The sequence below is a fragment of the Corvus kubaryi genome, unplaced genomic scaffold (genome assembly GCF_017639235.1).
Source record: "Corvus kubaryi isolate FWS band 111438036 unplaced genomic scaffold, C.kubaryi_AGA036_p1.0 78, whole genome shotgun sequence".
Classification (NCBI taxonomy): domain Eukaryota; kingdom Metazoa; phylum Chordata; class Aves; order Passeriformes; family Corvidae; genus Corvus; species Corvus kubaryi.
This window is the reverse complement of record NW_024582065.1, coordinates 8645262-8669226: the sequence shown is the minus strand read 5'-3', so window position 1 is coordinate 8669226 and position 23965 is coordinate 8645262. Positions and strand designations below refer to the sequence as shown.

The following is a 23965-nucleotide window of genomic DNA, read 5'->3' as shown; positions in this document are numbered from 1 at the left end:
TGATTTTCAAGGTTATGTTCTATAATTCAAAAACTACCAGGAGCTCTTGTTTTCAAAAACCACAATGCCCAATTAACTGTAACCTTCCCATATAGCAAACTGCTGTATGGGAAGGGAGCTCCCAAGGGAAGTTCCCAAATTTCCACCCTAGTTTGCTCTAGTTTTGAAATGAAAGAAAGCAACTGGGAGTGTAACACTGCCAAAATAGCTGAATCCAATGGCTCCTGAGCTTCCCAGGCCCTTGGAGACTCAACAGCAGAAGAATGGAGATGTCAGGGAAGAACAATCAGCTGTAAAATATGAAAAGCTTACAATTTCCAAACCTACAACAGCAGGCTCAAAAGTAATAATCCCATTACCACTAAACTAAGGCACTAATTACTATTCCCAGTGGCTGGAGTGGACTGACTGCTAATGTTCCTCTGGTTAATGAAGGAAGGTGAGGGAGAATATATTTCTAAAGTCAGACATCTGCTGAAGGCTGGGCAGCCGCACCAACTGTACCTAATGAAGCCATTCATATTAATGCAGTGACACTCGGAGGGGGAGCAGGGGAGAAATCAGATGAGGGTGGATTTTAACTCAGAGAAGACAAATGTCATGCATTACCCGTGTGCTGGCTGCCTTTATTTAATCCACACTGAGTAACAGAGCTGCTCAAAGCAAGAAACTGAATCCCACGTCAGCTGTTCCACCACCAAGGGCTGACCTGCTCAAAGCTGGAATAGCTTCTCTAAAAACCCCAAAAAGCAGGATATATGCCACTGGAAAGGAATAAACAGCTTTTTATTTTCGTTGACTACAAGGACACTAAGAAAAATATTCCCAAATCCTCTGTCTTGTGAGGAATCCAGATTTTCCCATCATGTTTTGCCTTTGTCACCAACAAGCAGTAGTTGTTTAAGGTTCAAGGATACTCATTCACTGAGATCGATAGGTTCTGATGGCTGGAAGAACAATTTACAGAACTAAAATAAACTCCTTGTACAAACTGCTAATCATGACTCATTCACCAGTGCAAATGTTCTCAGGTGAACTGGGTGTGCTCAGATTGTTTTTTTGATTGCACCATTGTCTTTCCTTTGAAATTCTGGTTCTGCCTCCCTGGGTTTGGTAAGCAACAGCTGAGTCTGTAAAGAAGGTGTGGCCTGCAGAGAAAACCTGCATGGAGCAAACCTGCTCCAAGACCATTTGTGTCTTCTCTGAATAAAAATACCTGTGTGCAATGAGAGCCAGCCCAGACACCTGACGGAGGAGTGCAGGGAGTGGGGAGGGGAGCCTGTGCTCAGGCTCCTCACACTGCGCTGACCCTGGGCAGTGACAGAGCCAGGGCTCAGCACCAACAGATCCCATTCTTGGGGTCCCTGTTCCCATTTGTAAATGGACATTGCAGTGCCCTTCCCATGGAGCACCAAGACCACTGTTAGTCATGTTAGTGAACAACCAGTGACATCTCAAAGCAAAGGGATTGAAGTCATGGAAAAAGCGGATGGATCCTCCAGGCTCCTGCTGGGACAGGATCCCAGGCTCTGGGCAATCCCAGCTTGGCAGGTGTCCCGTGAGTTAATGACAGGTTCCTCTAGAGGAGGTTTTCTCTCTGTAGGAGTATGAGCACACACTGTACAGCTGCAGACAGGTAAACGCACCCAGGAATACACTGCACCAGGACTCACCAAGGAAACCTCTCCAGGAAAGTCTCCCGAGTGAACGACTTACCCGAACTGCTCCACACTCCACTCAAACCCTACTGCTCTACCAGGATACATTTGACAGCTGCTTGTTGCTAACAGTATCTAACACCACCCCATTTCCCCACAAACAAGTAACCACCCAGTTTCACACGCAGCACTTCTTCTCTCAGGGTGAGCGAGTTCCTCTCCCCTCTGGCAGCCCCCCAGGCCACTCATTAGGATCCCAGAGCACTCCCGAAGAGGGGAGACACTGACCGTGACCCGGAAGGGCGTGGTGGCCGCAGGCTCCATGGTGGGGTTCTTCTCTGAGATGCCGCTGGGCATGCTGCGCCTCTGCCCGCACCGCTCCGGGGGGGACTCTGCGGGGCACAGAAAACAAGGCACAGTTACAAACAGGGACACAGGGACAGCCCAGAACGCCAGCAGGCCGTGCAAAACGCCGCGCCTCCTTCGAGATGTCCTCGCAAATGAGCCAGCGTGACGACCCCACGGCTTCTGCTCGCATTTCCCCGAGCTGCCTGGAACAACATTCCATCAGCAAGACTTTCACCTTCAACAATTAGCATTTTTCATACAACTGTAAGCTTCAGATAATGCCTGACAGGTTGGCATTATCATTATTTCCAGTCTGCAGATGAGTAAACAGAAACTGTATTGAGATGAGTGAGAATTATATGCAAAGTACAGATCCGTGCACTCGTGGATTTGATCCTCTTCGGGGGAAACTGCTAATGGGGTTGGAGGCACGGGATGCTTTAGTTACCTCTCTAATGCCTCTAGCAATTTGTTTTGGAACCAGGAAAAAATCATTAAATCCTGCTTTTGCTAAAGTATAAAATGAGGATAGGAATACTTACCTCCTTCCCTGTCGGTGAGAAAGGAAGGGGGCCAAAAAGGCAAAATTAACAAATATGCCGAACACTGTCAGGAGATTCAGAAAGATGTTAGGACAGGTCAGCTACAGCATTGTAAGGTGGTGTTCCCTCAGTTTACAAACCCTCTTTGAAAGCACCATGGAACTCAGAAAAATAGATTTATTTCCAAGCTGCCATTCAATGATGCTCAGACCTTGTAACAAGCTTCCCTTCCCAAAACCATTCCAGAGTCCTCCTTAGCCAAGCATTTCCATGGAGGTTGTTTCCCCAGCAAGGTTCTGCCCTTGCCAAAGCCTGCCATCACCCGAGATCTGTACGAAACAACACCAGCAATTCCAGCCAACAATTGCTGGGATGTATCTTAAACTATTCCAAAGGAACAGATTGAGATTCCAGCCATGGACTGGGTGAGGTGACGGCTCAGTGACACCTTCCTTGGTTGCCACGTAACCTGTGTGAAACTCAGCCAGCCCAAATCAGCCGTTCACTGGCTTCCCAGCTTTCAGCTGAGCCTTCAAATGTCTGGGGCACTTTCTCTCCAGAAAGCTGCACTTTGAATCTCAAGCAGTAAAATCCTTTGGTGTCATCTCCTCTCACAAGATTCAGGCTCCCACCCCATTCCTTTGAGCCTTCTTTTGTTTTTGGACTGTCATAAAGAAACTACTTGATTACAGCATTTTGAAAGTGAGCTCGAGATGACAACCGAAGAAGCTGCTTTGCATTTTCTTAATGACCGGAAAAATCAACATTGTTTAAAGCATTTCTCACACACCTGGCTGGAAAACAGGAACGATGGGATTACATGAAAGGCAGCTACAAGAAATTGCTTTCCCCAGGTGCTCCCCAGCCCCAAACACTGCTCAGCACCAAGGGAAAGCACCTGTATGGGGGTAAAAGCCCCCCGATTTAGCTTCTCACTTCATCATTAAAATATACCCCGAACAGAGCCAGCAAACACATCAGTTTGATCCAGACCAAACAGAGAGCTGGCTTAGGACCTAAATCCTGCTATAATTATTAAACTTAAGGATCATAAAATGTTTGGAGTCAAATCTCCATTTTAGCTTCGTTTAAGCACTGTGGGTTTCACTGCAGGAGAGAAAAAACCCTCTGTAAGAAACCAGAAATAACCAGAAGGAGGGTTGGGTGTGGGTGTTGGGGGGGATGTGGGGGGAGCTGTTTGTTTTAAAGGTTAATAAAAATAGCTTACAGGTAAATTAGTAACTCCAGGAATGTACAGCAGAACAGCTTTACATGGTGAGCAGTATGAATATATAAAGGTTTAAGTGCCCTTTTTACTTCTTCAGGGCTGGAGGCACCATCTCAGGCCAGGTCACTCTGCCCAGGGCCTGGCATCAGCCATGCTGCCACAGCAAGCCCAGGGCCATGGAAAAGGGCACTGTAAGCCAATAATAAAAACTCTCCACACCCATGAGAGGCTGAGAAAGAAATGTTTTAATTTGCAGCAGAAGATATTTCAGTTATGCACTGGAAACGGTCCCTTCCTGCCATGGACAGTTACACACTGGAATTGATGGTCCAGAGAGGGAGAGCTCTCCCTGCCCAACGAGGTTCAGGGGCAATGAGCTTCCTTCCCTCCCCTCTCCTGGGGCAGATGGATACCAGACACCTCCTGAAATCTTTTCCAGCTCTATTTTCTGTGATTTCTGACAAATTTGCCCACTTGTGCAAAAAATATGCAAGCTACAAGAGATCAGATTCAGTGTCTGATTTCAGCATTTTCTTCCCAACCTCTCCTGAACTTCCATCTCTGTCTGGACAGACTCAGTGGCAGTTCTGTGTCACCTCTCAACAGCACAGAGGGCTCAAGGCTCACCCACGTTATACAAGACAGGAGAGAGAGAAGAAAACAACAAGGCTTCCTGCTTTTCCAAATATTTACAGAAGGCTGCAATGTTTTGGGTTTCCCCCTGTATGGAGTAAGATCTTTAAAGAGAAACCTCCTTGAAATTACCCTGAAAGCTCTCCCAGGTTATCTCACACAGCTGGGCCAACACATTGTTGGCTGTGGAAGGCACCAGGAGGTTTTTAAGTTGAACATATCCCACTGCCAAGAGGACACACAGCACTGCAAACACTGCACATTAATTCAGGACTTCAGGTTTATGAGTATTTCTGAAACTGTTTCTGTACAGTAATAAACACATTTGGTTTGTTAACTAATTCAAGGCACTGGAACTGACAGAATAATTAATCCTCCATCCACTCTTCCATGCCTGTTTTTCATGCTGCGGAATCGTTACGGAGCAGCACAGCAATCCCCCCAAGGCTCCAGGGCAGCAGCAGAACAGGCTGTGAGCACCTCCTGGCACCCAAACTCTTGTTTAACCCACCCAACATCACTGCCTCCTTTGATTCAGCTTCTCATACGTTGCTCCAAGCAGGTTGTGATGTGTAGCAAACACACAAACAACTACTAATACTGTTTACTTTTCACTTAGCAAGTGAGGTGTTCCTACATTTGCATTACCTGCTCCTGTGGATCCCAACTACTCCAAGAGATCATCAGGATTATGCTCTCATTGTGGAGAATAAAATACATTAACCTTTGTTTGTTCATCTCTCTTCACGGTTCCCCCACCTCACACAATTCCAGGGATCAGCCAGTGGAAGAGACAGCACGAACAAAAGCAAAGAGAGGCAGCTGGAAGGAGTAACAACAAGCAGGCACTTGCCAGCAAGTTGATTTCCCGATAAGAACCTGCTCCAGCTCCAAACAAGAAAGGGAGGTCCAACGTGAGTGCTGGGAGAGAAGTGAGAGAGGAGAAATCATCTCCCTGAACTCACCACAACGAAGCCGTGCTGGTGAGCAGCGCACATGCCATGGCACTCGGAAGGAGCCGGGAATGAGAGGAGAGGTGATGACTTCATCAGAGGCAGCAAGAAAGAGAAGTATGACTGGAATGCCAGAGCAGGCAGCAGCACCGGGAGACACGGCAGGAGGGCAGGTTCCTGCTCCCACCGCCGGGACGTGCCTATGGAAAGGAGACTCTGGAGCACAATAAAACTTCACCGGATCGTCTGGAGGTGTTGCAGAAAACTCTGAGTTCTCCAGAACCAAGGGCTGGTGGGAGCAGCTCCAGGCCGCAGGGAGCCCTGGACAGGTCAGGCTGCTCCCGAGCTCGGCACTGAGCCGCCAGCGGGGCTGAGCTCCTCCCTGTCCTGCCCCACCGGGCACTGCCCGACATCGCCGGTGCCCCAGCGCCTGCCAGGGTGGAGTTTCTGTGAAACCAGAGGGAACAGGAATTACCGGTCTCCTGCTCATACAATTATAGGCCGTGAATTAATTTTATTGCTTAATGAATTCAGGTGTTATTCCTCTAATTTCTGCATTATCTAATAAGTCCTTATTACAAACCCAAGAGAGGAGAGGAGGACGCACGGTGACAGTGATTTAACATGGCTCACGGTAGCATTTATGAATTAAGAACAATCCCTGGAGGACAGGTATCTGTAGTGTCTGTGTGATTCCAGACACTCAGGAGAGGCTGCAGAAAAATCTACATTTCAGACAGCTCTGGGTGGCCACAGGAGCCCAGGAGAAAAGATGCATTTTTAGTCTGAATCCAAATGGGGATTTCGGAGGGAATAGAGGCACTTTTAAAAAGCAGAATAGACAACGACAGAAAATAATAAACACTGAGCTGAGCCAACTTTCCCCTTCACAAGGCGTGAAGAACTTTGAGTGGGAAGCAGAGATGCCAAAATGTCTGATTTCCAATGACAAAGAAGCTGTGAGAGGTTATAAAAGCCCTTCCTGCTGCCATGAGCTGGCCCAGGAACACAGCTGAAGGGCCACCTTCATGGTTCGGTTACCTGCAGAAGTATTTATTGGAATATGTCACCCAGAGCCCTGCTGATCCACAGTGAATTCCAGTGGATCCCTTACAGCAATACTATAACCATACAAAATTAATTAAAAGCCAAACCTTTATTAGGCAATAAAATAGACTTCTAAATGAAAATGGTCATGAAGCAGAAGTTTAGGGCAGGTACTGATGCCCTTCGAACAAGTAAACTCCTCTGAAAGCAAAGCTAATGAACACAGAGAGGGTGTTCTCCAGGCTAAGGGAACTTGTGTCACCCCCACTTCTCATGTTAGAATATCATTATTTCTTTTTTGCATCTTAGACTCTCTGGTTTAAACATTCACAAACTTCCATAAAGCCCAGCAATCCCCCTGGCTGTACCCACAACTCTTCCACATCAGAACCACTGATATACTCCCCACACATTTCATGCTCCAAGCAGAAATAGTTTCACATTTTCTCATGCTCTCATGACCTTTCCAGACAATTAAGGACACTGTTTACAGAACTACAGCTAGTAAAAAACCCTCTCCCTTATCTAACTGTTTACACACAGAACAAAAAAATAAATTGGGATCATTACTTGCCTTCTGGGCTACACTCTGGCACAAAATACTTCGAATTTAAACAACTGAGTCTATGCCTATAGTTAATGCTCCCCACAGTGACTACACCAAACTAATCCAGCTTCTTACCAGTACCTTTGTTTCCTCCACAGGTGACTTCAGTGTTACAAAAGCACCATGTTCAGTGTGTCTCTGACTCAACTGTGCTGCAGCCTAAAAGCAGCAAAAGGCACCTGAAGCACCACTTAGAGCCACACAATTCTCTGCAGCTCCAAGAGCGGTGGCTGGGACAGTTGTGTGAACTGAAGAGCTTTATTAGAAGTGGCTGGAATACAGAAAACAAATCCCAGAAAACATCGGAGCACACTGGTTCCCTCAGCTAAAGTCTATTACCATCTTCTCTCAAAGTGGGACCAAGAACTCCTGAAAGAAGAGCTTTTTCTTTGTTAAATATTGATTTGGAGTGACACTGACCTTTGCCACGGCATCCTGTACACTTTAATGGATCTCCCCTCGTCTCTTTGTCAGGTTCCTGGATATCATGGATTTAATATTCCTCATCCTGCTCCTGAGCCAGCGCTATTAATGGCTCTTGTATCTAGTACTGAAAAAAGCTCTGCTATTTTTCTGAGTACTTGATATGCATCTATTCCTCTATTTTCTCTATTACCCAGTAAGAGAACTCTTTTCCCAGCAGCTGCCACGGTGCTTTTTGATGTGTACAAGCAGCAAAGACTCTTCCCCTGCCTTTCTGCGGGCTCTGGCTGCCTGCTGCCACAGCTCCTTCTCTCCTGGAAAGCTCAGGTGGGATTTCCATCCCACGAAACCCGGGATAAGGTGCTCTGCCCTCTCCAGCAGCAGGATGCATGTGACAGCCGCAATGCCAGTGCCTCACTAGATGGAGCTGGAGGCCCTCGGCTGGCCAAGCGCTCCCAGCCCCGACCCAGCTGCAGCGCTGGGAATTCTCCAGGTGTGGCTTGGCTGCTGGGTCAGTTGATGGTCAGTGGAGTTAAGAGCGTTTTCCCCACTCTTTCCCCGCTGTGGAGCCATCCCAGCACAGCCGGGCACTCAGCTCCCCTCTGCCCGCTGACAGACACCCAGGGCAAGTCCTTCCCCCCAGAAATCCAGAGGGAACACATCCTTTACCTGAGGAGACAGATAAAATGTATTTGTCAAGGAAACATTCCCCTGTAAGGGCAAAAGGGGAAGATGAGAATATCACTAATGGGAAAGGAAAGCTGAGGTAATTCTCACTGTAAGGAGTCTGAAAATACACACAGCAACTTCTGAGTGCTACAAACCTGGAGACCAGATCAGATCCATGTGCACAAGGCACAGCTGCAGGTCCCCAGACCTGGTGCCAGGGAGAGAGTATAACACATCCAGCAAATGACCCTCCCTTTCTAAAGATAAACAGCAAATCATGCTGATTGAGCAGCCTGTAGTACAAACTCCATTTTACTGTCTGGTATTTTTTAACTAGATATGTGTATATATTTTGTACTTTTATTCTTTTTCTTAGTCTCTGAAATAAAATATGTATGGTATTTATCTTTCTCTGGTATGATATCCACAGAACAAATTCCTCCTCTGCTAACGGCACATCCTTAGGAGCCTTTTTTCCAGGGTGAAACTGAAATCAAGCTCAGACTTAAAAAATACATCAGAAAAAGCTGGAATTCTATCCTGGTTGGAGGCCAGATCCTGGCGACTGCCAATACCCTGGTTATGGTGGAAAAGATGATAAAGTGAAGTGGAACAGCAGCTTCCTCCCATGTGATGATAAAGACAAGCAACACGGAGTGTGGAGAACAAGGAGTCAGCTCTGGGGAGATTTAAATTAGGCTCATCCATCATGCTGAACCTTCCTGCAAAGATTCTGCTCTGTCACCACACGCTTTCTTGCAGCACTTTATCCACAGAGGCTATCTGAGGGCAAGGAGGAACTTCCATACTCTGCAATTCCCATCTCTGTCAGCTGGAGGTGTCACCCGGACACAGCACCCAGGACAGAGCTGGGTCTGTCCCCCGTCAGTGAGGGTTGGTTTGGGGCTTTCCTCCAGAACTGACCTGGACAGCTGAGCTACCGAGCAGGCCAGAACAGCTCACTCACATGAAACACCCTGAGGATAAATGAAAACTTCACACACTGTAATTCCCAGGCCATTTCTCCAGCCGTGCATGGTGGCTGCTGGAACAGGTCTGTACTGGTAAAATGCAAATTAAATAAATAAATACTTAATTTATAAGCATGATTCATCAGAGGTTTCATCTTCTACAGCAAAGAAACAGATGTTCTATTGATGACACTTCATTAGAGAGATAAATGGGGTCACACACGTATCTCTGTTCACATCCATCTGCATAATAGACCAAACATTAAGATTTGAATTTCACATGGTGCATGTGGCTCTTAGAGCAGCCTCAGAGAGTCTCAATGCCCAGAGCCAACTCACCCACCTCAGACTGCCTTAACAGCCAAGGAACTCCAACTCTGCTCAGGAAAGCAGAAGGTTGGGATTTAACCGTGGCTATTTAGGAGACAGTTTCATTGGAAACACAAAAGAATACTGGATTTTAAGTCACTGGATGGCAGTGATTTTTGATAGGTATCCACCATAATACAGTATCTGACATGAGGAAGCAACTCAAAGCAGCAGTGACAGCAAACTCTGGAACCACTGTTCTTCCTCCAGGTCCACTTAGGGAGGGTTAGGATTGGGGATAGGTTCAGGGAGAGCTGAGAGGGCTTTTCTGATTTTCCAGATGTTTATGCAGGAGGCCTCAGAGTTCCCCAGCTAACAGAAACAAGTCTCCTTCACTTTAATACGCACTAATAGAAGATAATGCTTACAAACTGAGTGTTATTTTTCCCCCAGATGTTGTGGCTTTGCCATGTGTGGATCTGAGTGTGTGCACAGGCAGCTGTGTCAGGTACATCAGCTCTGCACACCTGGGCAATGCACCCCTGTGCCCAAAATCCAGCTGAGAATCCATCCCTGCTCGCTGCTGTTCCCCATCCATCTCTCCTCTGGCTGCTCAGACTCTCTTAGCAATTGTTTCACTATTAGAAATTGTGGAATATAAATCCTAATTTATTGTGACTGATCCTTTTATTTCCTCTGGGGGTGGGTGGGTTTTTCTGCTCCTCTCCCACAAACCTGCTCTGCAAACACTCGCAGGTGGCAGCTGCACACACTCACTCTGCAGTTTTCAAGCAAACACCACCAGTGCCAAGGAGAGACAAGAAACATTAAAAACCAGTCATGTTTTCACTTCCCAACCTATTTTTGAAATAGGAAGGAGCAGGAGGATGTTCTTACCTACACCAACACTGACATTTGCATTTTCCATCCTAAAAAATATGCCAGAACCATGTTGGAATTCCTCCCTCCACTACTGCCCTGCAGTCACTCTGAGGAGCAAATGGGCACTTGAACAGCAACACTGCAACCCTGCAGAACAATTCAGCAATTTAGTGACCAACATTCACCCTTCTGGGGAGGTTAATGCACCCCATTCCACCCTCTGAAATTTTATTTTGGTGTTCACCCAAATTTCTGCTGATCCTAGAAGCAAAGTTATGTAAATGAACACCAAATGTTCTCACTTCAAACACACCAGCCCCATCAAAATGTGTTCTTGTCTAAGGGTATAAAGGTAATAATTGGTAACCTTTGACTGCTAAAAATGTAAAGGGAAAATATCTTTCATTTAAAACTTGCTCGTTTGGTTACCATGGACACTGCTTAATCATGAAGGATGACTATTACTTGTTCCTATAGAAACCAAGGAGCTTAAGAAGCATCCTGTAATTTAACTCCAGATGCCAAATTTTACACCAGTCCACCTATTACCACATTTGGGTACTTCAGAACAAGCCCAGCCTTGATCTCCGACTCTAAAAGAAATTCAGTGATGCAGAAATGCTGTAAGAAATCAAAAATATGAGCACATAAGGTATAAAAGAAACTTGCACTTCACATAAATTGGTTTCTTCAAAAGGAAACATTAAGTGCTCAGCATCTGAGGATTCCTCTTTCAGTGCAAATGTTAATGAAGCAAAACTTTGTCGTCTTTATTCCTGTTCATGTTCTCCAAGTCCATACAATTGCAGGGCATGTTTTTCCTCCAACTGAATGCTTCAATGCTCAACTTTAGATGAACTTCTGGAGCAATGTGAGAGGCTGGGATTCCTAATGAACCTCCGGGAGCTGACTGTGGTCCCAGCCTGGCTCTCCAAACCAGACCTACTACAAAGACATGCCCCTCATGCAAGGAAAAAACCAATGGACAGCACAAACCTTCCAAATTCAGGCCATGTGTTGCTCTAACCAGTCTTTTAGAGTTTCTGCTTATTAATAAAACCACAACACTTGTCTGGCACTGCTCATCACCTCAAAGCTTTACCTTCAGCACCAAAGAAACATTAGTCAGAATCTCTCTCTCATGTAGGTCTGGAGGAAAAAAGCTTCCAGAAATTACCTGTGGCTGACACTGTTCCTTGACCCTCACCGGCTCTAGGTGGGGAATGGATTCACAGTTCTCAAAGGCCATCTATTTTTACATTCTCTGATGCCCAAAGGGGCCCAAGGGAACTCAGTGTAAAAGCCTGACCCTGAGGCTGCACAAACCAATGACAGGAGTAGGGAGTTCTGGGGCTTGTGCACCTTTTCTAATAAGCATATACACAAACACACAAACAATTAATGTCTAACTAAAATATTCTCTGGAGTGTTGCAAAGGAAAGCAAACTACCCTCAGTAGCGTCTGAGCTGAAAAAAGCAAAACTGATAAAGCCCAAATGAGAATGTTCCCTGACCCAGCTCATTCCCGTCTCTGTTGAGAGCAGAGTGAATTAAAGGATTAGAGAGTGCCTTCAGTGCACTAACTTAGGGGATTAGTGGCACACTAGAAGACCTTCAAGGGAAATACAGGTTTAAAAGCTTTAAAAGGCAGCTCCGTGTCTAAATTGTTTGGACTGCCACAGCTGTAAGGACACAAACTTACTCTAATACATGAGTGATCATGAAAAGTCTGCTGAAAGCCCTCTAAGCATGTTTTTGGATGCAATTCTAGTTTGGACTCAGAGCAGGGTTTTTAACCTCTTTCTCATTTATTACCTATGGCTTGTAGATAAAACCTCATTCTGTATTACTCGAGAGCAAATCTGCTACTTATTTCCTTTCAGAGCAGTCAGCCCCTCCTAGGAACACTGTCAGGGGAAAAGGAGGGTGCTACCAGCAGGAGAGGGCTGTAAACAGAGATAAAGATGAGCAAAAAGAGACAGTGCTCCTCAGAGATTCCCACTGGGGCTTCCCAGGGGAAGTTTTACAACTTGATTCATTTTTGATCTCGTAGGAATTTTTCACAGAGAACACTCACTGAGTGTGGATGTTCCTGCATTTCTGACATGTCTGGAGGAGGTGGGGCAGGTCAGTGTTTGCTGTAGGAGCAAAGGGAGTCAAGGCACTGCTGCCACCTCGCTCCTGCTGAAGGGTCAGTCCAATAATCTTGCCTCAAATAAATTCACTCTAAATTTTTGCTTATTAAAGGGATTCTGAGATTTAAGCATTGTTTAATATCAAAACAATTCCAGAATTCCTCCATCATGCACCACTTCCCAAGTCATTAAATTTAGTCTCGATTTTTACTAGACAATGAAGCATTGAGCAAACACAGCAAAGTCTCAGCTGGAGCACTGCTGCTAAAAATAGCACAGCTGCCAGTGAATATTTCCTATAAACAGCACAGCTTAAAACATTTTGCATATCTTTTCTATGGGCATCTGTCAGCCATGCTGTTAAAATTTCAATGAAAGACTGCAAGACTTCTGTGGTGAAACAGAAAATGCCACAAAAGAGATTTGAAAAACAAAGCAAGAATCATTAAAAAGTGCAAAGCAGGAAGGTCTCCTTTTCCTGGCATTTAAAAGACACCACCCTTGGAAAAAAAAAAAACAACCAAGCCCATTGCTAATATTTATGACTGGGTTCCTCACTTGCCTTCTCCCAGCCCTTAAATGAAAAACAAAGTCCTGCAGAGGTGGAAAGGGAGAAATTCCACATGGCATTCCTTGTCCAATATCACTTTTTGTTAACGTACTGCAGAACAGATTTTCAGCTAGGAAAGATTACTGAGAGGAGAGTGCAATTTCAGTTGGCTTTAAATATAATAAAACCTCCTTAGTTGTTATGTCACTCTGGGACATGCTGGGACAATTTTCCAGTCGCTGCTTCCCCTGTCCCAAGCGAGTGCCTGAACCTCCAAGGTATTGATTATTTGGGTATAAGCTGATCTCTCATTTATCACTTAAAAGGTTTTGATTTCATGAAACAGAGAGAGAAAGACTAAATTCCAGCTGTTTTCAACAGATGTGTATCTGAATAGCCTGTGCTGAGAAAAAAACCCAGCCTGACCTTGGCCTCCCAGCTCAGTGTTTGGTGCACTGAAATTCTGGGCTTTGCTGAAGATCAGTCAGTTTTCGCTTCACAGCAGCCATCAAAGGAAAGGAAGAAGAAAGCCTGTTTAATAAAAATCCTTTTCATAAAACATCTTGAAAAGCATCTGTGATAAACAGAACTCAGAGCAAGACATTTGTGTCTGAGGCTGACAGAGACAGAAGTATCACGAACACTGAACCTTCAAGATCAGGAACTCCAATGTTCTCAAAATACTCAGGGCTTTGATGCCAACTTTGATTGCCTACAGAGTTTTACACAAGAAAGCCCTGAAGCCAAAGCTGCATTTGGCTCAGAGATGGGACTGTGAATGGAGCACCCATGAGTGGTTTCTATCAGCAAAGGGAATTTTCAGAACACTTCCCACTGACTCCCATTCCCTCATTGTGTCCATGAGTAAGAAGAAGCAGAGACCCTGAAGAAAGCCACAGACCCAAGTGCAGCCACAAGCAGGTGTTGCTGTCCCCGAAAATTTTCCTTCTCCCCTCGCTGCCTCCCAAGCACCTTCCACTACATTAGATGGATCGCCTGGGAATAATCATAATTACTGCCATGATTCCTCCCACAGTCCCACACATCTCTGAGCTGAGCAGATGGCCCAGGGGTTCTGCAGGTAGTTTTTTTATCTAGCTAATGTTTACCTGCAGCATGTCCTGACTCTCTGTGGAGGGCAGAGCCGGGGGTTTCAGGCACTGCCCTCATTCCAGCAGAGATTAACAGTACAGTGAAGCCTGAATGCTTTACCAACTCTCAAACAGCCATGGTTTAAACGTGCTGGAGGCAGGATCCCATCAGCCTCCTCAGAGCAGCCCTCCCCTCCTGCTCAGCTCTGCTCTCCCCACCAGCGTCACTGTTCAGATATTCCAGCCTGTCCCAAAGGCACAGAGTGACAAACACACTGAAATGTGATGAATGTGTTAAAGGCACCAGGGCTGACCAGACAGCTCCAGAACAGAGGATGCCATCACATGAACCATTGAACAAGCTGCTGTCACTGCCATCAGCTCAGTCCTGGACGTTTTTGCACACGCTGCAGCAGATTGGCTCCATCTGGAGTCCCAACACAAAGCTCTCCCCTCCTTCCCTTAGATCCTTGCACAGAAAATGCAAACTCTGCTCACTTTGCCCAGCTAAAAGCACCACAGCAGCACTTCCTGAGGGAGTGGCTCTCTCTGCACCTCAGGAAGCAAAACCCATTTCCCAAACTGGGTCTCAGCCCTCACAGAGCCGTGCAAGCTGTAACCCCAGCCTGACTTTTCCTGCTGTTCCTGGGGCAGGATGGGCTCCGTCCCTCCATCCCTACCAAGGGCTGGCAGCAGCAGCGGCAGTGTCAGAAGGGCAGGTGTGGGTGGGTGGCAGTGCCTCTGGGGGGAGAGTGGGCTGTGGCAGCATGTAAATACATGTTTTCAAACACAACTCCTGTGTGTTCAGAACCTGGTGGATACAAAGCAGAGGGGGCTGGAAGAGGGCTCTGACTCACAGCAAACTGGCAGCACCTCAGACTCCTGGGTGCTCCAGCCTGAGCTCCAGCACCAGGCATTCATCATCTGGGATGGAGGGAGCACAGGGAATGGTCCCACATGGGGACAGGGATCCTGTGCCAGCAGAGATCTCCTCCTCCCTGGTAAATGTGTAAGGATTGCCCGACCCCCAGCTGGCTCCTGGTCCAAAAGCATGCTGAGCATCTGACATCCCTTGGAAAAGATCAACTTCCAGGTATCACTGCTCCTCCAGCAGAGCCACAGGCTCACCTGGGCCCTGTGGGGATCTTGGCAAAGGGTCCAGAGACTGCAGAGTGCAACAACTGCCAAGAGGATGTCTGGGAAACACACATGTGGCAAACCAGACATTGCCAATTCCTGTGAAGTAACTCCAGCACGCCTGAATTTATGGCAACCTCCCACTAAGGATTCTTGATCTCCGAGTATCCCAGCCAGAGACAGCAAACTCCACTGTGCATCAGCCTTTGAGGAGGGGGCCCTCAGCTCCATGCTTCCTCCAGACTTGCAGGGTTTGGAATTCAACACTACATCACCCCCCAAGATCTAGAACTTCATTCTGATTTCTGCATTTTCCACAGCCCCCAGACCCCTACAGCCTCCTGTTCATCGTTCTTCCAGTGGAAACAAAACTGTCAAGGAGTGTTCCTGTTGCATTATTCCAGCACTTCCATCACCCTGCCCAGCCTGGACCAAGCTCCCCTCTGACCCACTGCGTGGCCTGGCTGCGTGACACCACCACTGCACAACAAAAACCTATCAAAAATAAAGAGAAAATTCTCATGCAGCTTTGCAAATCTCTTTCAGATCTACAGATAAGAGGAGCTCAGCTAGTGCTGAGAGGCAGGAATCCCAGAGAGAAACACAAAATACTCCAGGAGAGATCAACAGCAACAAGATTTCAGCTGGTTCAAATCCAATTTCTTACAAACTTTCGGGCTGATTCCCATTTCTATCAAATCTGCCTGTATATTCCTCGTGTTCCTGACAAATTATGCCATTAAGTTCACATTGGGTTACCTAAAAGAAACTAAACACATTTAGTTTGTCACAGTAACTGAAATGACAGTAAAATATTTTGGTTTTGTGCAGCACACAAATAAAGAGGGAAAGGGAACTGGGACGTGTTTGGGAGTTTACAAATGCTCCTCCCTGACAGGCAAAACAACAAAAAAAATAATGCAAAGAAAACCGCTGTCTGCTTAAAGGAAAAGCTGAAGCTCAGGGACTGATTCAGCTTCCTATTGTTTTCTCAGCAGTGATTCAAAATCCTTAAAATTGTCCTGAGTGCCAGGAAAAGAGGAAAGGGGACATTGCACTGAGCTAAATCTCGCAGTGCTAAAGTTGAGTTTAAAATCTACTTCGTAAATCAGAATTAACTGCAGTGAGACAAGTCCAAGCCTGGATTTGCACAGACACCTGATGCAAAGTTGCAGTTGTGCTTTTTACTCACACAATAAGAAGAAAAAAAGGAATTATTTTCAGTTAATGGCTTTGATTAAGCTCACAGCATGATAAATATATCAGGACTGCTGCACTGGAGGGCAAACACAACCCTCTTTCCTCCTTTCTGAAAAAATTCAATAGGAAAACACTCCCAGACTCCCACTTTTTGGCTGCTTTAAGAACAGGCAAAAGACCCAATAAACAGTTATTTCACACTAGAAGAGAAAGGCAGAATAGCTTATTTTAAAAATGCAACTGGGTCAGGAGCTGCCTCCAGTAGAAGGAATGGGCTGCCTGTGCCCTACAGAAAGATTCCTCTGTGGACCTCCCTCCTGCTGATGAGGACAAATAGGCCCTTTTAGAGCAGGATTTTTAAAAGTGCAAAGTGATTTGGGGCTTCAAGTCCCACAGGTTTCTGCAATGCCTTGGGAGCACAGTCTTTAGGCTCTTTGGAAAATCCTCCCCCTAAACTGTTCTCAGCTTTGTCCTCTCAACCCCCTGGTGACACTCGGCTCATGAAGAACAAGAAGTTCCAGCAATACATCTCTGCAGAGAGACACCATCTCCTAGGCACGGCTTTTCAAAGCTCTGTAAGCATCAATTAGGCCTCCAAACATCTCGGAAAAGTAGTTACCTTAATTACACAAAACTGAAAAGCTGACCCGTGGTTAGCTGGAACGCCTGGGTTAGTGACACCACACGGGGTGTTAGAGCAGCCACGCCTGCCCCGAGTCCCTCGCACACTGACCTTGTGCAGAGCCCGACCCGCTCCCGGGGCGCGGGGCCACTGCCCATCCTCGCCCGGCTCATCCTCACCTACCTACGGCGCTACCTGGCAGCGGCGGCCGCGGGCTGCGCAGCGGCAATTAAAGAGAACTGTGGTTGCAATTACCCCTGCTAAGCCTGTTCCGGCTGCGGGATCTGCTTCGCTGTCTCTGAAGTCGTGACCTCCGGAGCAGTCGGTAGTAGTAAGACGGTCTCCCGGAACTTTTCCTGCTGTTCATGGACATTTTTGGATCTATTTTACACATACACACATGCAGGCACAGGTTCGCTCTCCCCTCTGGCACAGGAGCAAAACAGTCCCAGCGTTTTAATGAACTGGAGGGTGGTTCTTTGGAGTGGAAAGGGAGAGGGGGGAAGAGGAACTCTTCACCTGACACATTTAAAAAGAAAAACAACGAGAAGAAAACATAAAAGAGAGAGAGAGACGGAGAAAAAGCACGCGGCACCGGAGTGCATGTCTCAGCTGAGGGAGGACTCGCAGCGAGCAAGATAAACTGTGCTAACAACTCCTGCCCCCAAAAAGATAAGCCTGCTGGAGTAGTAATAGGAAGCCAGAGCTGGCCTGGGCTCCTGAAACGTGAAGCATAGGCTGGAAGAAATCCTGGACTGGATCCTCTCCGCCAGACAGCATCATCTGATCAAAGTGTCCTGGAACAATTCCCAGCTCCCTGCGCAGCGCGGCCCGGCGGCCTCGGCTCCGGCCGCCCTCGCCTGTCCCGAGCAGCAGCCCCGAGCAGCAGCCCCGAGCAGCAGCCCATCGCCGGGAGGAGGCTGCGGCTCTGCTGCAGGAGGGATCTGGGAAACGCTGCGTTGGGGAAGGGGATAATGATTTCCTGGCCATGGGACACATGTTAATAATCATCATGGAGCAAAAGCCCCGGAAAATAAAGTGAAATTTGAGAGGGGAAAACTTTAATTAGAAGTTGAATGAACAGAGCTCCAGACTCCCCTGGAGGCCCATTTCCTTTCAACATTCAAACTGAGTTATAGCACATCCCGCAAATTAGAGAAAGGGCCTATTTACCATTTGGGTCCTGATGGCAGCGAAGATTCTGCCTCCGGCTCATATTGCTCCATAAAATTACATTTCAGTGGGCAGAATTAACACTTAAGGCCATGGAAGAAAATAAAATTAAAAAAATATATTAAACAGATAAAAAATTTCACTCCACATGTACCATTTCAAAAGGTCAGAAGTGAATTGTCAAGAATCCTGCACCTAAGCTTCCTCCCTTGCTGGCACAAAAACGACTCTGAAGGAAGAGTGGCAGAAAACATTTCAGAGACCCAGAATGGTGGCCAAGAACTTAATGTGTGGCTGCTGCTTCTCCCAGGCTGGCAGGTAACAGAGAAACCTCATCTGAGTAGGATGAGCTGCAAAACAACATCTGCACAATAACTTTCTGTGTTGTGTCCTCGTTTTGTCATTTTTCCCAGACTTCTGTGCAAATTCATCTTTGTGGTGTCTTATGACCAGACACGGGCTTGGCTGTGGATGGGCCCCGCTCCCCTGTCAGCCGGAGCTTCTGCAGAGGTTGGAAAGCTTCCTTGGATTATCTTGTGTTGTACCTCCAGTAACAAGAGGCAGAAACGATTCCAGTTCAGCAACCACACCAGGACAGGAGTCCCTTCCCTAGCACCAACCATCCTCCCCAATTTTAGGATTTCACACATTTTGGCAGTCACGGAAAACATCAGAATTCTACACAACCTGTGCTTCCTACTTCCATCGAGAAGTAAACCCACACCGTGTGTCAGCTAAGAAAGGCCCTTCCAGGAGGAAAACCCAAGTCTGGCTCTTCCCCGAAGTCCATGCCTGGTTTTGAGGCCACACGTGAGGAATTCGGCGCCAGCTTTCAGGCAGTGCAGGAACGAGCAATCGGGAGGGCAGCGACAAGTTCAGGTCAAGGAGGCAGATCCCAGCTGGACAGCGGAGGCTCCCTGCCCCGGGACATCGCTCTGCGCTTCCACCGGCCCTCACCACATCCCACAGCAGACCCCGGCAAAAAGGAAAAGCCTTCGCTTACTGCACATCTGCGCTCTTCTTCTTAGCCAGAATAATGTTCTTTTTCATATTTGGGTACATAAAAAAAATAAAAATACAGGGACAACTTTAACCGTTTTCCAGACGACCAGAGACTCATCCTGTGCAGCTGATTCAATTCCCAAATGGAGCTGAGAACATCCAGAATACAGTGATGGGAAAGGCTGAAAATACTGACGTCTGGTTAAAGATTTGCTGTAGACAAGCACCCAAATATTCAGGTGTGTCTCTGCAATTTTGTGTCATAATAACTGGGATGAAAGCTCTGAAGAGAGTCTTCTACAATTATGCTTTTATCACTAGAATGTCTTTAAAACGGCCTATCCAATTTACTTTTGTCATTCCCAACAGCAAAAAAAAAAGGCACTGACAGAAATGAAAGTTTGAACAAAACCATTTTAAAAGCTTACCCAAATTCATGTGATCTGAAAGGGGAAGGTTTGATTTTGCTTAACTGGAGCCAAGTGACTCATGCTCAAAGCACTGGGGATTCGGGAGAGGCGGGTGCTGGGGATGTCCCCAAGCTCTGAGGGAATGTGAGGTGGGAATGCTTGGGGATTTTTATTTTTCATCAGCCTAGTACCTTCAGAAACAATCATTCAGGTGACCACGAAGCAGGAGAAGTTAACGAGGGACTATAAACTATTCTGACAAGAGAAAGCAGAAAGCAGCCCTATATAAAAGCAAAAATAAATGGTTGGGAGTTGTGTTCCAGTTTTGCCAGCTTGGCTCTGTCTCTCTTACTTAACAAGGTTTTTGAAGACTTTAACTTCAGATGCTACAGAGCAGCAGGCAGGAAAATGAACAACCCACCTGGGGGGATGTGACTGGGCCAGACCTTCCCAATTAATACACACTGCTCTGTTTTCTTCTTTCTTTACTACTTTTTTTTTCTCTTTTTTGAAAGCCACACCCTGACACAAATGCTCTGTGTACAGCGGAATCTGCCACTCACAAACGTGGGATTATGAACTGCTCAGGAAAGCTGACAACATTAAATCTCTGTCTCTAAAATAACACATCCCAGTCTGGCTGCTCCCTCCAAAAGGCAGCTGGATGAGCTCAGTCACGGGGATCTGCTGGATCTTTCAGGAAGAAGAGCAATTGGAGATAAATGTAGCAGTGATTTTTGGGGTGTTAACTCCTCCTCCCCAACACTGAGCACAAACCTAACCCATGGAATTAAAGACAATTAAATATATACCAAACTGTGGTAGAACATCCAGTCTGAGGCACCACTGGGCTTTAGCACAGAACTCGGCACCCAGGGCTGACCTGGGTGTCACCCACTGCTGTCACCCTGCCCTTAAACCTTCCTAAACCCAGATCCCTCTGAGTTTATGGCAAGGAACATGAATTCCTTATACTGAAGGTGAAAGTTTCCGTGCTCTTTCAGTGGGGTCCAGTCCAGCCCCAACCCCCCGATTTGGACAGGTCTGAGAACGTCCTGACTTGTTCACACATGGAATTCATGGCCTCTGAATTCAGGCTGCCTTCTGAGACAGCAGCTTCAGGGATTTCATTTCAGTTTCCCAGACCCCTTTCATAAAGAACTGAAGCTTTCAAAACTTAACAAACAACCTGAACCAAACAACAAGAAAAGGTTTTGGTTGGGCCAGCAGAGAGGAGTGGCGGGTATCAGCTTAATTTCTAATTTGCATTAGGCCAATGAACTGCAGACAGACCATCAAGAAATTGAATCAAAATCAGACTGCAACCCCAATTTCCCTGTCACATGCAACCCCCCTGTGCCTGAAGAAGGATCAAATTCCTCCTGAAGTCAGAGGGAAAAGGAGGAAAGGAAAATCTGTGCAAACTATCTCTTTTACAACACAAGAGAAACAGTGGTTCTGTCAGTGCTCCCAGACACTCCCAGCGTGTGCCTGCCTGAATTTGTTCACAAGTCCATTGCAGACTCCAGTCCAGCACACTCTGAAGATTTCCAGGCAGGGATACATCAGCTCATAAGCAGAGCCAGGGACGAAGGTAATTTCCTTTGTGTGAGGATAACTTAACTTTCAATTCAGCCGTACCCACACCTAAATCTTCGATGACTTACTTGTTTGAAGACCTATGAAGGAAAGTTTCATACACACAACTAAAGTAAACCACTTCCTTTTAGTATTTTAACAGAACATGATGATTATTTTAAGAGTGCACATAGGCAAATTCATTTCCTTACTACTTTAGGTAGAATGTAGCAGCTTCTTGAGAGCACTGCAACAAAACGATCCATAGACTGGGGATCAAAATGAGAAGAAATACACATTTACTTTAAATTTAGGCAGAGAATTCACCGCTCTCCATTTATTCAATGGTGTCAGCACTACCACAACACTATGGATTACTCTTGCTGTGTGTATGGGGATGAAATCCAAATGTAAATGAAAGGGAGTCATTATACATAGTATAGATATTTAATGATATTAATGAGCAGAAAAAGCAGTGCCATATGAAAAAGCAAGAGGAAAAATGTACATCTGAATAATGAAATATTAAATAGGTGTTCAGGCGGTCTCCTGGAAGTTAAACCAGGACATGAATTCTTTCAGCATCACTGTTCCCTCCATGCAGACTGTGCCTGTTGTTTACTGTCATTATGGTCATTATATATTTACAATGGTGGGGCCAGAGATGCAAAGAAGGATCAACGCCCCATTGTTTTGGGATCTGCATAACCACCAATTAAGAGCTGACTCCTCATGCACAGCACTTACGATCTAAGGAAATGCAGAGTATTGCACAAACTGCAATAATGAAGTTCCCAAGCCCATTCTATGACTGGAGAAGTGAAGCCACGAGTGATTTATTCAGCACCACGTGGGAAGGCTGGGGCAGAGCGAGGCAGATACCCTGCACCCCTTATCCTTGACCAAAGAACAAATGGAGCTTCCCCACTCTCCTGAGACAAGCCCCTTGGGATGAGTAAGTATTAAACGTAATCATATCTTTTTTTCCTACAGTGTCTTTTGTCCACCAGAGCACCGAGGCTTCTGCATATTTGCTTCTGCAAATACTTGTTCAGTTTAATGTACTTAAAACACATGAACTTCCTCTTTTTCACTCAGGTAAAAAAAAAATCTAAAGAATGTGCCCAGTATTAAGCAGGAAAGTCAGTTATTTGCTTCTAAATTATAATGTCCTGATTTTAAGAAAGAGTCATATTTTTTAAATGTGAATGAAAGAATTTCTCAAATATCACTATCCAAAAAGGAATTGAGAGAAAAACCCTCCAATTCCCAACAAGCTCAGTTTTGGATCGCATTTAATTTCTGCAACTGCCTGATGGGAATTCACAACACCCTGGATCCCAAGAGGCCAGCAGGAGGTGGCCAAGCACGGTATCCTCGTGCTCTGTGTTAAACACACGCAGTGGTGCAGACGGGAAGGGTCTCTGTCCCCAGGCAGGGCACGGAGCACGGAGAGCCGGCATGTCTGAGAACCGCGGAGACGCTTCCTGCGCCCACGATGAACTCCAGGAACAGCAGAGAAACTGCAGAGAAACACCGAGCCTGACCTCAGAGCACAACACATTTCCTGCCCACTTCCCAGCAGAACAATAGAGCTAAAGAACATCAGCTTCTCAAATCAGCTTTCAGCAAGCTGGGGGAGACCAAAACAAAATCACTCCACTTGCTCTACTGCCACGTACTCCTGATGATAAAGAACACTCCAGTCAGGTACACAGGTTTATGACCTGGCTGGTCATGACACTAATAAAATTTACAAAGTCAAAATCGATCTTAAGATTTTTGCTAAATTTCCACAGACCTAATGAAGCAATTAAACACACAGAGTCCAACACAGATGGAAGAAGAAACTTCTACCAGAATCAAACATCCTGTGCTTCAGACCAGCCTGCTCCTTTCAACAGGAGGAGAAACCCAGGAGAGTGAAGTCTCCATTGTACAGCAAAAGTTCCAAACTAAAAAGAAAAATCTTGTACAAATCCCTAAATCAAACAAAGTCCCTCAGACATGACTGGGAGCTGCACAACACTTCCCAGCACTGTGTGTCTTCCACGCCGAGCTGCTGGCAGGAAGTATTTGTTTAAGGGGGACTGCTCTTTCCAAAAATCCCTTATTACTAAAATAAAATGTTATCAGTGATTCACTGAGTGATTAACAGGGTAACTTCAGCTCTGGGTTTCCCAAGATGTCCCATTTCCTTCTCCAAGACAAAACTGGAGCAGTTCTCTGCCATGACCCTGGAGGGGCTCAAAAGGGACCTCAAAATCTCACCTGGTCCAACCTTCAGTGGGAAGGGAGCCCAGGTGATGATCTTTCCTTTCCTATCTGCACATTTAAATAATCAAAACCCACATCGCCTCTAGGTTAAGAACCTAATTATTAGATGTAATAACAAATTATTGTAAGAAACTACATAATCTGCATTGACCTTGATCAAAATATTCATATAACAAAATAAATTAACTCCTAAAAATATTTTTACTTTGTATTTCAGCAGTAAACTTGCTGTTATGTTGCTGCAGGGAAAGAGTTGATAAAAGTCTGGCATCACTGACTTTCTGTGCCAGATTTATGAGTTATTATTAGCAGAAGGCTCAGCTACTTATTGTGAGTTCTGTTTCAATGGCTTTCCAATGTGGCGTGCTAAAAGGTCAGGGAAAAAACCATGAACCTTTCAGAAAGTTGCTGCAGGGCATCACTCTCCTTGCTTGCGTGGAAGTTGAGTCTGTTCTAACTCAAGGTGGGGAGGAGAGAAGGGTTTTACAGGTGTTGCAGAGCCCAGGAACTCCCTCTGTGC

At 46.1% G+C, this 23965-nt stretch overlaps 1 protein-coding gene across 8 annotated transcripts in view; it reads right to left on the bottom strand.

Annotated features, from left to right (window-relative positions):
* Positions 1-23965, bottom strand: part of LOC121676365 (DAB2 interacting protein) — a 163924-nt gene that overhangs the window by 114483 nt on the left and 25476 nt on the right. For 3 of the 8 annotated variants that reach the window (XM_042052765.1, XM_042052766.1, XM_042052767.1), the window contains exon 2: positions 1947-2050. In XM_042052765.1, coding sequence (XP_041908699.1) covers positions 1947-2050 — 104 coding nt within the window. Of the gene's footprint in view, positions 1-1946; positions 2051-5374; positions 5714-17260; positions 17644-23965 lie in introns of those variants that run through there. The other 5 variants (XM_042052762.1, XM_042052761.1, XM_042052764.1 and 2 more) reach the window with 4 other exon arrangements.